This window comes from Garra rufa, chromosome 12, assembly GCF_049309525.1.
Source record: "Garra rufa chromosome 12, GarRuf1.0, whole genome shotgun sequence".
Classification (NCBI taxonomy): domain Eukaryota; kingdom Metazoa; phylum Chordata; class Actinopteri; order Cypriniformes; family Cyprinidae; genus Garra; species Garra rufa.
Window position 1 is genome coordinate 19,931,158 of NC_133372.1, and position 16,585 is coordinate 19,947,742.

Here is a 16,585-nt window from a genome sequence, read left to right on the forward strand (position 1 = left end):
TTCAAATTGTGAAGGTCCAAGGTTGTGTGAGCTGTCAGTTTCGCGTGGACTGCTAAAATTCACTTCCGATATCAGAATCATCTGTGGACATTTAAGTGCAGATGTGGATATTTAACTTTGAGAATGGCGCGGTGTTCATGGTAAAGTGCACAGCGTGAGGTAAGTCTCCTCATCCAGTTGTCATTGACAACACGACAGCCTCAATGATGCTTTTGAAATGTCATTGTGCCTCAGTGGTCTAGTTTTACCATCAGCAGCGCGATTTCAGTATTCCTCATTTTGTAAATGAATGTAGATAAACCTGTAAGTATAAATAATAGAAATATCTCTCTCTGTTTTGGTTAGTGACAGTTTAAAGCTAATGGCTAACATTCTGAATCAATAAATACACGTTTACACCCTTTATTTAAACATTAAACACAACAGTATGGGATATTTGGAAAGCTTTTGTCTAAGTTTTATTGTTTGTGACTGGTTTATATTTTAGCAGGCTTGTTTTGATAGCTCTCTGCTATAAAAACCCAAAGGTGTGAATGCTAATCATGCTAACAGTGAGAAACATTAAATGGAGATCAGATTTATCTAAGCTTTATAATATTGGCAAGACTTTTATTTGTCTCTTAAGAGCGAATTAGTCAAATGAGTCTACCCTTTAATGATATAATAATTTAATAATTGACTTAATTATTAAAATCTATTCTCATAACAGAACCATGTGTTTAACTTGGTTGTCTAGTGGTCAAAGGTCTGTCTGGGAAACCTCATTTAACAGAAGTGTGTCACATTTTCACGGTTTCAAATACATTTTTGAACGAATTTTAAATATTGTTTCATATAAACAATTTTAAATTGTGTCTATAGTATACAATAAACATAAAAAGAAAGAAAAGTTAACCTCTTTAAACTATATTTAATTTAATTTAAGTTTTCTACATCACATCCAGAATTAAGATCCAATCATAGCCTTCTTTAATATTAATGTTATATAATTTATGATTTCTGGCATAATATGTTGTTGGCTGATGTGCTACCCTCATTTTTCATTTCCATAATAACATATATCAACATTAATCGGAAAAATAATACATATCATGACAGAAATATTGAAGATAGCAATTATTTTGTATGTAAAAAACGAATTGTCCACAGAAATGATAATTACAATATAATGATATGTAATATTTATTTTATAGATTTCTTCCCAGTGAATATATGCTGAACATTTCACTTTGGAACTATATTTTCTCCCACATGGAGTACGATTTTTATATAACCCTTCTAAAACAAAGCAATGACAAAATAAACAAACAAATTAAACAAAGCCTTGACCACAAAGACTGTTTTTGTTATAAATGTACTATATGACACTTTTGACAAAAGATAATACATTTGTGATCATAATCATTTATTGTCAAATAAATATAGTAAGGATGTGGTTTAAAGACTAAATTGTGTTTCCTGTTTCTCTCATCAGATGTTTATCATCACAGAAATGTGCTGACGTTTGGGCTCAGCCGTTTGGCAATAACATGTCGTCCACTGAGGCTGCCAGGGAGTTCCAAGCTAAAGAGCGCAAATGCAGAAACCAGCTAAAGAAGCGATTGGCGAATGCTCTGTCAAGAGACCTGAACCGGTAATTATCACCTGTAACATGAAAGACCTTTTTTATTCTTTTTCAAAACTAGCCTGAAGTGGACAGAGCCTGGAATATCAGTGTTGTTGTACGATGCACCCTTAGCAACCAGTGTAGTCAAATCACGCTAACCTGCTCTAGTGTTTGCACAGCTCATGGCGCTCCCTTCAAATGCAAACTCTGATCATTTGCTTTATGTGTGCAAGTAATCTACCAATTAAAGTTTGGAATGTAAAAAAAAGACATTTTTATTCAAAACATTTTTTCAGACATTTTCTTAAATAAATAATTCACCAGCATAGCATTAAAAAAGACAGCATTTAATAAAAAAATATACTTTTATGGATGCACAATATGTACCACATATCTTTATCTTTATATATTATAAATTATTATATATATATATATATATATATATATATATATATATATATATATATATATATATATATAGTATTTGAATTGTAATATTCTGCATTTATTAGTTATTACCGATAATAATTATTACTTACTACGCTACCAGTCAAAAGTTTTTGAACAGTAAGATTTTTTATGTCTTTTTAAAGAAGTCTCTTCTCCTCACCAAGCCTGCATTTATTTAATATAAAATACAACAATAAAAGTAAAACTGTAAAATATTTTTACTATTTAAAATAACTGTTTTCTATTTGAATATATTTTAAAATGTGATTTATTCCTGTGATCAAAGCTACCTTTTCAGCATCATTACTCCAGTCTTTTGTGTCACGTGATCCTTCAGAAATCATTTTAATATGCTGATTTGCTGTTCAAGAAACATTTATTATTATTTTTTATTATTATAAATATTTAAAACAGTTGAGTACATTTTTGTCAGGATTGTTTGATAAATAGAAAGATCCAGAAATTAGCATTTATCTGAAATAAAAAGCTTTTGTAACATTATACACTATACCATTGAAATGCTTGGAGTTTTTTTATTTTTATAGAAATTATTACTTTTTTTTTTTTAGCAAGGATGCTTTAAAGGGATAGTTCACCCAAAAATGAAAATTTGATGTTTATCTGCTTACCCCCAATGCATCCAAGATGTAGGTGACTTTGTTTCCTCAGAAAAACACAAACGAAGATTTTTAACGAAAACCGGTGCAGTCTGCCAGCCTTATCATGGACATGGATGGGCACCAAACCTTTAAAAGTAAACAAAAACATGCACAGACAAATCCAAATCACACCCTGCGGCTCGTGATGATACATTGATGTCCTAAGACATGAAACGATCGGTTTTTGTGAGAAACTAAACAGTATTTATATAATTTTTTACCTTTGATACACAGCCACGTCCATCTGTAATGTGCACGAGTTTGGCATCAGTCACGTCACATGAGCACGCGCTCTGTCGTAGAATACGACAGGAAGGATCATGTGGAGTAATGATGCTAAAAATTCAGTTTTAAAATTTTAAAATATATTAAAATAACAAAACAGCTATTTTAAATAGTACAAGTATTTCAAAATTGTACTGTTTTTGCTGTACTTTGGATCAAATAAATGCAGGCTTGGTGAGCAGAAGAGACTCTATTATGACATTAAAAATCTTCCTGTTTAAAAACTTTCGACTGGTAGTGTAAAAAATCAGTATTGGCCAAAATTGTAACATTGGTACACCCCTACTATTGTTCTTTTGAGAAATGAGGACTGTTCTTTGCATCACTAGTCTTGAAAGAAGAATCCAAATGAATATAATGTTTTCATAGTGATTCCCAACTGTTGAAAGTTAGTATTCTCTTTTTAATTCCGTACTGAAGCGCACTGTAGACTTTTGCTATTTGTAAGTTTGTGGCAGCACACTTGGTTCTGCAATTACTGCTAATGGAACATTAGTTTTAGTTAGGATGAAAAAAATGCAACTCCCTTCTCCACTTCTTCATCTGTGTATGCTTACATTAGAGGACAGAGGACTGCAGTCACACCAACGCCCAGCACAAAGGCCTAGGGCTACTTAGGATTCTGGGTCACCTAAATTCGGCGCACTGCAGCAGAAGATGCCAAAATGATGCTGACAATGATGTTGATGTGGATATGAAGTTGAAGGAAGAGATTACCACAGTATATGTGATACTTAGTAATAGTTATGGTGTTCTCTAAAGACAACCTGTTACTACACAAATAAAGCCTGTTTTAGTCAAATATAAAATGAGGTATAAAGTTTAAAATAAGATATAATGTCAGCGAGACTTTATTTCATAATTTCAGCTTTATATCTCATAGTGTGACCTTTTCATATTTTCAACTTTATCAGGAGGAAACAGGTTTCTGTAACACTATTGAACCTTAGAATAGAAATGTATGTCTGTTTATACAGTAGTTCTAGTGAAATTGTTGTTAGGTGGTGTTAGATGAAGAATTCCAGATTTTCAACCTCTAGGCTATACATTAGTTTTGCTTATTTTACTTACGTATTGACGTGTCAAAATGTAGCAGTGTTTTGCTGATTGCGGAAAAATAGCAGGGGTTGCTGAGCAATTTGTTTGTTAAAGGACAAAATGTTATTTCAGTAACAGAACTGCTGCATTTGGTTTTATGTTATTTTGATGAAGATTTCTTTCACTTACAGGCTGCTGCAAGAGGAGCAGGAGACTGACGTCACACTGTGTGTGGGTTCTGCTGTTCGGCTGAAGGCCCACAGAGCGGTGCTGCTGGCCCGAGCTCCTCACCTCCTGCAGGGAACCGAAGCAAATACACCTGTCATCGACCTGCAGGGGATTGAACCCGCAGCCCTCAAGGACTTTATACAGTATATAATAGCATTTTCTATACTATTATTATTATTATCAATTGCTTTAAATTTAGGTGTTGAAGTCAAAAGTTTACATACACCTTGCAGAAACTGCAAAATGTTAATTATTTTACTAAAATAAGAGGGATCATACAAAATGCATGTTATTTTTTTTATTTATTACTGACCTGAATAAGATATTTCACATAAAAAACATTGAAATATAGTCTACAAGAGAAAATAATAGTTGATGACCCTGTTCAAAAGTTTGCATACGCTTGATTTTTAATACTGTGTTAACTGAATGATCCACAGCTTTTTTTTTTTTCTTTTTTTTTTGTTTAGTGATGGTCCCTTTTTTTGTCCTGAACAGTTAAACTGCATGCTGTTCTTCAGAAAAATCCTTCAGGGACCAACATTTTTTAGTTTTTTCAGCATTTTTGTGTATCTGAACCCTTTCCAACAATGAGTGTATAATTTTGAGATTCATCTTTTCACACTGAGGACAACTGAGGGACATATATATGCAGCTATTACAGAAGGTTCAAATGCTTACTGATGCTCTAGAAGGAAACACAATACATTAAAAGGATTAATTTATTTGAAGATCAGGGTGAATGTAACTTATTTTGTCTTCTGGGAAACATGTAAGTATCTTCTGTAGCGGCTTAAATGAAAAAAAAAATGAGACATTTAGGCAAAATAAGAAAAATGTACACATCTTCATTCTGTTCAAAAGTTTACGCCCCTGGCTCTTAATTGTTGTTCTTCCTTCTGGATTAAAAGTGAGTGTTTGAACCTTCTCTAATAGTTACATACGAGTCCCTCAGTTGTCCTCAGTGTGAAAAGATGGATCTCAAAATTATACAGTCATTGTTGGAAAGGGTTAAAATACACAAAAATGCTGAAAAACCAAAGAATTTGTGTGACCTAAAAGATTTCTCAAAAGAAAGGCAGGCAGTTGAACTGTTCAGGACAAACAAGAGACTCATGAACAGCTATCACCAATCAAACAAACACACAAAAACAGCTGTGGATCATTCAGGTAACAACATAGTATTAAACTTTTGAACAGGGTCATTTTTATAAATGTAACTATTATTTTCTCGTGTGGACTATATGTAAACGTCTTCTTATTCAGGTCAGTACTAAATAAAAAATAACATGCATTTTGTATAATCTCTATTATTTTGGTAAAATAATTAACATTTTTCAGATTCTGCAATGTAAACTTCTGACATCAATTGTACATCTGTCTGTAAAAGACTTGAGCTGTATGTTTTTGGTAAAATTATACATGTTGCACATTTTGTAACAGAAAAGTGTACACAGAAGACAAGTGCCTGGTGAAGGAGAAGAGCGCCTTAAATATACACAATGGCCACTCACTAGTAGTGAACGGCACTGCGGTGGACAGCCATGATGTTGACTCTCAGGTCAGCTCTGACCCAGGTAAGGAAAACTTTTCCAGATATTATTTACATACTTTTCTGATTTTATCCAGAAATCGTATTATTTTTTTACCGATGAGCTCTGCCCATTAGTGCCTCTACATTAGTGTCTGTTTGTGAATTGTAAGAGTCACATTACATGTTGTGGTTAATTGTTCTGCTTAATTTCTGTTTGTTTGTCAGGTTCAGAGCATTTAGACCCAGCATCAGGGCTCGGGGCAGATCTTTTGGCTCTATATCAGAGAGCTGATATGTCTGACATCAGCATCCAGGTGGCTGACAGAGTCTTTGCAGCACACAGGTAAAAGTTTTCTGCAGCTCTTGCATAAATTTAGCAATTTGCTTGCATCTGCTTGAAAATCTGGTATTCATTTTCAATTAAACTTGTAAACAAAAGAAGTAGTACAATTTTGGAAAAATGTAAATATGGCATAAAATCATGAAGTAATTAAATAAGCAAGTCTTTGACATTGTAACCTTACAGTGTAAGAAAGGTCAGATTTTCTTTCTTCCACTGAACCACAATATTCTCAAATCATATTGAACAACATGACCCTGAGGCTTTACACAGTTTATGCAGCTCTATCAGTGCCTTCAATAAGCAGAAGTCACTGTGCTACAGTATTGTAGTAGACCTCCCTATCGCAAGTGAAAATGCCACTAGGCCATTAGTCAATACATAGACATTTCAATTTGTGCTAATGTATGAATAAATTCAAATGCCATTACTTCATTAACTTTTCTTCCTTGTTTTTCTGTTTGAAAAGTCCTTGATAACATCGGTAAAATCCAATTTTGGAAAATGTCATTTTCAATAGACAGTTTGAATAAACAGTTTGAAAGAATAGCCAATAGGATCTATTATCTGTAACCATAGTGACAGTGACTAAAGTAATATCAGTGATGACAACGTGAATAATAGTGTAAAGTCTTATTACATTTGAATTGACAAAAGTCGAGGAGCAAGTATGTGCATCACATTACCTGACAACAGACTACGAAACTCACTCAAACAGCTTTAGTGACTGCATCAAAAATCTCCAGAAGATACACAGATTATACCCACACATTTTTAAGTTACTCTACCCATGTTCAACAAAGAATGGCTCTCTTGCACTGTTTTTGACATCAGATAAGAGAGGACTAGTCTAGTCCAGTTCTGTTCGCACAGCAGAGCTTACCAAAAATGTGCTTGTTGAAAATCACTGATCTATATAATGAATATTATTATTATTATGATTCTAAGTGTGCCATTTGTATTTGGAAGCTGTTGCTCTGAACCCATCATGCAGTCAAAGGAGCTCTGCATGAAAGTAAAACAGACAATTGTTAGGTTTCAAAAACAAAAGAAATGCATCAGAGAGATAGCAGGAACATTAGGAGTGGCCAAATCAACAGTTTGGTGAATAGGCTGTATGCACGGTGGTGAATGACGCACTTCCGGTGGAATATAAGGATGCTGGATTACTTCCGTTCCGGCGCGATTGTAGAGTGCTGTGTACTATTTTTTTCTAATAACTTGTATTGTCTTCTATACTACAGTAGCGTTAGTCACAAAAACAGACTCCACTCATATTGTTGATGCTTATTTGCTTTATTATATTAAATAAACATATAAAATGACATCTAAACGTATGAAAGTATCTTTTCAAAGACGGGAGGACAGCCCCTCTAGCCACCACTGCTGTGTGCCGCAGTGTACAGCATCTGCTAAATTTAACACTTTTCTAAGTTTCCACACGTTTCCTAAAGAATGTGTGATTATAAAACCAACTTTGCCGCCTTGTATCTCCATTACCACTGTTTCAGCTATAATTAGCAGTGCTATTCATCTGTCGTAGAACTGCATTACATTTTTTATTCTTATTATTTTGTACAATAATCATCCATACTAGCTAAGATAACAGCTGTGGTTATACAAGCTGAACAGTGGTAACGTTAGAAAAGTAAGAACTGAACTGGACTGAACACGTCCAACAGAACTTTGAACGTCACTTTTAAGCTACTCTACTCTCAGTTGGTGTGGAGTCTCTGCTTTCCTCATAGAGCGGTAGCAGTGAGCTTTCACTGAGATCTCATTTGTGGCCCTGATTTTACCTCACACTTTCAGACAAAATTACAAACACGCCTGCTGCTGGACGAATCGTAAAAAAATAATAGAAGTTCAGTTCAGGCTGTTCAGGTTAGCTGAATTTACCTTCATAATTGCACAGATACGAAGACACATAAAACTTGAAACCTTTCTCAAGTTTGCTCTGTGGCGTTGTACTGCACATCAGTGATTGTACATTTGGGCAACTCTTGCAAACACCAAGTAAAATTCGTCGACTCTGCCATAATCGCGTTTTTCTCCGCTTCAAACCTCTCCAACCGGAAACGGAATAGCAGCCTTGCGTCAAACGCGGAAGTACGCGTGCATAGAGCCTATTCTGAGAAGAAAAAGAACACACTGGTGAGCTCAGCAACATAAAAAGGCCTGGATGTTCACAAAAGACGACAGTATGGTGGATGATTGGATGATCCTCTTCATGGTAATAAAACATTTTACAACATCCAGCCAAGTGAAGAATACTCTTCAGGAGGTAGGCGTGTCACTGTCAAGTCTACAATCAAGAGAAGACTGCACACGAGCAAAATAGAGAGGGTTTACCACAAGGTGCAAACAAGACCAGATTAGACTTTGTCAAAAAACATTTAAAAAAGCCAGACCACTTCTGGAAAAGCTTTTTTTGGACTGCTGAAATTAAAATCAATGTGTACCAGAATGACGGGAAGAAAAAAGTATGGAGAAGGCTTGGAACAGCTCATGATCCAAAGCCTACAACATCATCTGTGAAACATGGTGGAGCAGTGTAATGGCATGAGCATGCATGGCTTCCAGTGGCACTGGGTTACCGGTGTTTAGTGATGATGTGACAGAAGACAGAAGCAGCCGGAAGAATTCTGAAGTGTATAGGGATATACTGTCTGCCCAGATTCAGTTAAATGGAGCAAAGTTGTTTGGGCGACTCTTCATAGTACAAATGGACGATGACCTAAAACATACAGCAAAAGCAACCCAGGAGTTTTTAAAGGTAAAAAAGTGGAATATTCTGCAATGGCCAAGTCAATCTTCTGATTTCAAACTGATTGAACATGCATTTCACTTGCTGAAGACAAAACTAAAGGCAGAAAGACCCACAAACCAACAACAACTGAAGTCGGCTGCAGTAAAGGCCTGGCAAAGCACCACAAAGGAAGAAACCCAGTCTATGGTGATGTCCAAGTTCCAGACTTAAGACAGTCATTGCCTGCAAAGGATTCTCAACAAAATATTAAAAATGAACATTTTATTTATGATTATATTTATTTGTCCAATTACTTATGAGCCCCTGAAAATGAGGGGGTCTGGTATAAAAATGGTTGTAATTCCTTAGCATTTTATGTTATATTTTTGTTCAACCCCTTGAATTAAAGCTTAAAGTTTACACTTCAATTTCATCATGTTTGTATCATTTTTAAAACTATTCTAGTGGCATACAGAGCCGAAATTATGAAAAGTGTGTCAGTGTCCAAATATATATGGACAAGACTGTATATATATATATATATATATATATAATTATAATATTATTACAGCATGCTGCATCATGCAGCAAATTGGACCCTCAACAGTGTGGGCCCATAAGTCAAAATCAATCTGAGTTTAATCAGCTGTGACAGCCTTTTTTGTGAGAACTAACCACTCAACTGTGGCTTCTCACTTGTTTTATCAAGGGCAGGGTCAATGCAGCTAGCTATCAGGAGATTTTGGAGCACTTCATGCTTCCATCTGCTGAAAAGCTTCATGGAGATGAAGATTTCATTTTTCAGCAGGACCTGGCACCTGCTCACAGTGCCAAAACCCCTGGTAAATGGTTTACTGACCATGGTATTACTGTGCTCAATTGGCCTGCCAACTCTCCTGACCTGTACCCCATAGAGAATCTGTGGGATATTGTGAAGAGAAAGTTGAGAGACGCAAGACCCAACACTCTGGATGAGCTTAAGGCCGCTATCGAAGCATCCTGGGCCTCCATAACACCTCAGCAGTGCCACAGGCTGATTGTCTCCATGCCACGCCGCATTGAAGCAGTCATTTCTGCAAAAGGATTCCCGACCAAGTATTGAGTGCATAACTGAACATAATTATTTGAAGGTTGACTTTTTTTGTATTAAAAACACTTTTCTTTTATTGGTTGGATGAAATATGCTAATTTTTTGAGATAGGAATTTTGGGTTTTCATGAGCTGTATGCCAAAATCATCAATATTAAAACAATAAAAGGCTAGAACTACTTTCAAATGTGTGTAATGAATCTAAAATATATGAAAGTCTAATGTTTATCAGTACATTACAGAAAATAATGAACTTTATCACAATATGCTAATTTTTTGAAAAGGACCTGTACAGTCAGGTCAATAAGTATTTAATCACCCTGTGATTTTGCAAGTTCTCTTACTTAGAAATCATGGAGGGATCTACAATTTTCATCATAGGTGCATTTCCACTGTGAGAGACAGAATCTAAAAATAAAAATCCGGAAATCACATTGTATAATTTTTTAATAATTTATTTGTGAATTACTGTCAAATAAGTATTTGATCACTTGCTTATCAGCCAGATTTCTGACCCTCAAAGACCTGTTATTTTGCTTTTAAATAGTCCAGCTACACTCTGCTCATGATTCTAAATTAGTAGCACCTGTTTGAGGTCGTTAGCTGTCATAAAGACACCTGTGCACCCCACAATCAGCCAAAGTCTAAAGGTGCGTTCCGATCGACAGGGTCCCTACGCAGTGTTCACTGCTCCCTACTCCCTTAGCACGGTACATCTGTTGAAGTGGACTTCGCTGACAACAATCGCTCATTTGGAATGCCCTGAAACGTCATCAAAGCAATTCAACGGCAGGTCACGCAGATTATGATTTAACATAAATAAATATTGTAATTTATTTTACTTTAAAATTTAAATACATATCAAATACATATAAACGCATGTATCTAAAAAATATAGTCCAAATGTATATGTTTAGACCGTTAACAGATTAACAGATTTTTGTGGTCTTATCTCACGCACTTTATTCCCCACACACAGCCTATATTTAACTATCCTGTGGTAACATTAAATAAAACAAGACAGAGCTTCACCCCGCCAGTTTTACTTTCATTCATAAAATACAATATGCAAATGTAACATGAATCGCCATAACCATTCATAAACACTCTAATTTGTATAATAATAACAACATTTATTGCAACCGCTCCATTTCAGAGCCTTTAAATAAACTTCAACGGCTCTGCTCAATCATTACTTCTAACTAGTGACGCGGTGCGCAATGACAGTTGGGTAGTTTTCCACTTCCTGTGAAGTGAAGTATAGCGATGTTCCCTTATTCCCTATGCCGTTCGCAGTGCCCTTCGAACTGAACATGTTCGCTCCCTTTGATTTGGAATCTCACTTAAGATGGCGGAATACCCTGTGAAGTCCACTTCGCAGTCCACTTACGGTCGAATGGAACGCACCTTAAGTAGCAACATGGGCAAAACCAAAGAGCTGTCAAAACACACAAGAGACAAAATTGTAGACCTTCACAAAGCTGGAAAGGGCTACGGGGCAATTGCCAAGCAGCTTGGTGAAAAAAGAACAACTGTTGGAGCAATTGTCAGAAAATGGAAGAGGCTAATGATGACTGTCAATGACCCTCGGAATGCGGCCCCACGGAAGATCTCTCCTCGTGGGGTATCAATGATGCTAAGAATGGTGAAGAATCAGCCCAGAACTAAACGGGAAGAGCTGGTCAATGCCATGAAGAGAGCTGGGACCATCGTTTCCAAGGCTACTATCAGTAATACACTAAGACGTCATGGTATAAAAATCTTGCATAGCACGGAAGGTTCCCCTGCTTAAGTCAGCCCATGTTCAGGCCCGTCTGAAGTTTGCCAGGGACCATCTGGATGATCCAGAGGAGTCATGGGAGAAAGTCCTGTGGTCAGACGAGACCAAAATAGAACTTTTTGGTCTTAACTCCATTCGCCGTGTTTGGAGAAAGAAGAATGATGAGTATCATCCCAATAATACCATACCTACGGTGAAGCATTGGGGCTGGAAGCATCATGCTCTGGGGGTGTTTTTCTGTACAGGGGATGGAGGAGTGGGCCAAAACCCTCCTGCAGTGTGTGCAAACTTGGTGAAGAACTACAGGAACCGTTTGACCTCTGTAATTGTTAACAAAGGCTTCTGTACTAAATATTTAAAAAAAAATAATCAAGTGATCAAATACTTATTTGACACAGCAATTCACAAATAAATTGTTAAAAAAATCATACAATGTGATTTCCGGATTTTTATTTTTAGATTCTGTCTCTCACAGTGGAAATGCACCTATGCTGAACATTGTAGACCCCTCCATGATTTCTAAGTAAGAGAACTTGCAAAATCACTGGGTGATCAGATACTTATTGACCTCACTGTATATATAATTTATTTTTTAGAAAATGACAGATCTTTTGCTAGACAAGACCCTTATTCCTCAGCTGGGATCGTGTAGAGCAGTGGTTCTCAATTCCAGTTCTGGGGTACCACTGCTCTGCACATTTTGTATGTCTTTCTTATCTGACGCCCTCCGTTAACTTCATGGATCTCCTTCTTTCTGAGCTGATGATCTACAAAATGTACAGAGCAGTGGCAGAGATTGTCTTACTACAAGTAGATGAGAAGGTCTGTATTACTTACTATTGGAGAAAGCGTAACTTCTTTTATAAAACAGCATTTTTTTGTAGTAAACTCTAAAAATAGTTAAATCCCAAAGTATTGTTTAGTGTAAAACATGTTGAAGATCAGATAGGCTGTCGATTCATTAAATGATATGCCGTTTTCTCTAAAAAGCAGTTTATTCAGTGTAGTAAAAAAACGGCCTCTGGTCTCCTTTCCCACTTATTGCCAGACTGGCTTTGGCAGTGGTACCCCAGGACTGGAATTAAAAAATCATTGTTGTAGAGCCCTTTGAAGCTGCATTGAAACTGCAATTTGGACCTTCAACCCGTCCACTATATGGAGAAAAATCTTGGAATGTTTTCTTCAAAAACATTACTTCTTTTCGACTGAAGAAAGAAAGACGTGAACATCTTGGATTACATGGGGTTGAGTAAATTATCAGGACATTTTAATTCTGGTGTGAACTAATCCTTTAATGTTGCTAAATCATAAATGCCCAGAAGGTGGCAGAATTACAGTTTACTTGTTCATGTAGCAGTAAAGGCGAAACTGTTTTACTAACTTAATATAATCTAGCATTGAAAACCAATATGCAAAACATATTTTGCATATACAGCACACAAATCTGTATTAATTAATCTCTAATGATATGTGTGTGCAACTCAGGTCATGTTCTGGAGATGAATTACGACACTGTTGTATCTGTGTAGTTTCCTGTCATTGAGTGTCTCGTTAGCACCTTTGTTTGGTGCTGCAGAGGTTAGAGCAGTTGCCATGACCTGTTACTATAGCAACAGGCTCTCCCTCATCATCGGCCAGGAGCAGCATCTCTGCGGGTTTGGGTTGTATAGATGGAGAAAGACGTCTGCAGTCCTGATCAGTATGTCAGGCTTGAGGTGACTGCTGCAGATCTGTCAGTCTCACTGCAGGATACACACACCAAAACAGCACCGCTAATCCCTGCCTCATCTCCCATTCACTTTCATCAACCCTCCCTCATCTGTCCAAACATCTCCCAGGAGATGAGGATGATCTTTCATCACACACATACAGAATGACATGCTTTACAATGAGCTGTAAATCAATATAAAGCAGGTGCATAAGCATAATTTTGTTTTTAATAATTAGTGGGAACAGTTTTGGTTTGGTTGGCACAGATGTTCTCGTTGGAACTTTGCGCATGGCTAGTTTATGAATATTAAATGGACCTTGTACAAATAATTTAATATGACTCTTTTGAGTAGATGAATTAATAATATGTATTTTTCTCATCTGAAAATTACTTGATGACGTTACAATTAGAATTTTTTTTTTTTTTTTTAAATTGAATTGCTATTTTTCTTTTCAACAGAAAACAACATTAAAATATTTTAGAGGGAGCAATAAATCTTATTACCCTGTAAAGTGCTTAACTTTCATGCATGGCTAGCTTATGAATATTAAATAGACCATGTACAAATAATTGAAAATGACTGTTTCAAATAGATAATTAATTATTATTATTCTAATTTGCAATTAAAATGACAATATTACAATTAGAAATGTCCAAAACTAATTTCCCTGGCAAATTGAATTGCTGTTTTTCATAATAAAAACATTAAAACATTTTAGAGGTAATAATAAAGCTAATTAGCCGGTTAAAATTGTGGCAGAATCAAACCAAAATTTATTCAGACACCGTCAACATTTCTCACATTATCACAGTTTATTCGCTGTAGTTTGAAAAATGGTAATAAAATATGCCAAGAACTCAGTTAAACTGTGTCAGAATAAATTATATTATCTATCTGTCTCAATCTTAATAATGTCAGATTGCTAGAAAGGTATGCCATGGATAATAATCAACCAAAAAATATTCAGGCAACTCATGACAATATTTACTATTGTTGATCAATTACCAAGCACTGCTTAATTTTGTTCAGTCTGTGTAATTTGAATGTGTTGTCTGAATAACTTTTGGTCCCAAAATTGTATAAATTTTACTTAGGGATGTACCGAATGTCCGGCAACCAAAATTATTCGGCGAAAAATGGCAAAAGTAATAAGCAAAAAGGCTGAATAAATTATACTGAACAATGACGTGACACGATCAAATAGAGGCACGCACTAATGCAGCAAACATGTCGGCAGCTGATGGTGTCTAGCAAACTGACGGAGAAAGACACAAAAATCATTACAAGCACCGACAGCGAGAGACTGTTTAGTATCGCATCCTGAAATCACAAAATGGCCTTGAACCATTAGTAAATAAACTGACTAAAAAACTGTGTTTGGTAATCAGCCATCTGCCTTCAACACAGTGTTTAATTTAGTTTGGCTTCGGCCAAGAATTTTCATTTCGGTGCATCTCTAATTTTACTGGTAGTCCACTGTATAAAGAATTTTTAGGTATAATTTGTCACATTTTACTTTATTTTGCTATCCTCACTTACATAAATGTGACCCTGCATGGACCACAAACCAGTCATAAGGGTCAATTTATTTATTTTTTTGAAAGATTTATTGTGATAGGACAGATTAGAAATGACATGAAGCGAAGTGGGAGAGTGATAGGAGGCAGGAACGGGAAAGGTCCTCGAGTTGGGTTTCGAACACAGGATGCCCGTAGCACAACGGCGCTGTATGTCGGCACGCTGGCCACAAGGCTATCGGCGCCGACAGGGGTCAGTTTTTTAAAATTGAGATTTATACATCATCTGAAATCTACATAAATACGCTTTTCAATTGATGTATGGTTTTTAGGATAGGGCAATATTTGGCCGAGATACAACTATTTGAAAATCTGGAATCTGAGGGTGCAAAAAAAATCTAAATATTGAGAAAATCATCTTTAAAGTTGTCCGAATGAAGTTCTTAGCAAGGCATAGTAGTAATAAAAAATTATGTTCTGTAATATTTATGGTAGGAAATGTACAAAATATCTTCATGGAACATGATCTTTTTTTCATTAAATTTTGGCATTAAAGAAAAATCGACAATTTTGAACCAAACTATGTATTTTTTGGCTATTGCTACAAATATACCCTTGTTACTTAAAGGGATAGTTCACCCAAAAATGAAAATTTGATGTTTATCTGCTTACCCTCAGGGCATCCAAGATGTAGGTGACTTTGTTTCTTTAGTAGAACACAAAGATTTTTAACTCAAACCATTGCAGTCTGTTATGCATATAATGGCAGTGAATAGGCACCAAACCTTTGAAAGTAAAAAAACATGCACAGACAAATCCAAATTACACCCTGCGGCTCGTGACGATACATTGATGTCCTAAAATACGAAACGATCGTTTTTTGCAGAAAAACTGAACAGTATTTACATGTGTACACGCTCTGGCAAAGTATATGCAAACGCCGGAAGGGGAAATCTCTGAACAGTCAACAGTCCCGGATGAGCAAACGTAATCTTTTAGCTTTAAATCAGTTTGAACAATCAGGATAAGCGCAAATAATTACCATTTTGAATAGACGCTATACCCACAATCTCTGTGCACTGTGTAAACAACAAGTGTCGTACACACGCGACAGATCGCTTCCGGCGTTTACATATACTATGCCAGAGCGCGTACACGTGTAATGTGCCAGATGCTGAGCTCGTGCTCAGGACAGATGGACATTGCTGTGTATCAAAGGTAAACAATGATATAAATACTGTTCAGTTTCTCGCAAAAAAAACATCGTTTCATGTCTTAGGACATCAATGTATCGTCACGAGCCGCAGGGTGTAATTTGGATTTGACTGCGCATATTTTTTTTTTTTTACTTTTAAAGGTTTGGTGCCCATCCACTGCCATTATATGCATAACAGACTGCAATGGTTTGAGTTAAAAATCTTTGTTTGTGTTCTACTAAAGAAACAAAGTCACCTGCATCTTGGATGCCCTGGGGGTAAGCAGATAAACATCAAATTTTAATTTTTGGGTGAACTATCCCTTTAAGACTAGTTTTGTGGTCCAGGGTCACAAATAAACTACAGTGCCCTGCACCCACTAAAAAAAATATCAAAAATGAT

The 16,585-nt window shown here is 36.0% G+C and overlaps 1 protein-coding gene across 1 annotated transcript in view; it reads left to right on the top strand.

Annotated features, from left to right (window-relative positions):
* The window catches only part of btbd8 (BTB domain containing 8), a 45,060-nt gene continuing 28,475 nt past the window's right edge, over nt 1–16,585 (top strand). Inside the window, exons 1-5 of the mRNA XM_073851450.1 lie at nt 1–159; nt 1,475–1,633; nt 4,230–4,409; nt 5,710–5,843; nt 6,026–6,143. Of these exons, the coding sequence (XP_073707551.1) occupies nt 1,530–1,633; nt 4,230–4,409; nt 5,710–5,843; nt 6,026–6,143 (536 nt within the window). The 5' untranslated portion in view covers nt 1–159; nt 1,475–1,529. The remainder of the gene's footprint in view (nt 160–1,474; nt 1,634–4,229; nt 4,410–5,709; nt 5,844–6,025; nt 6,144–16,585) is intronic.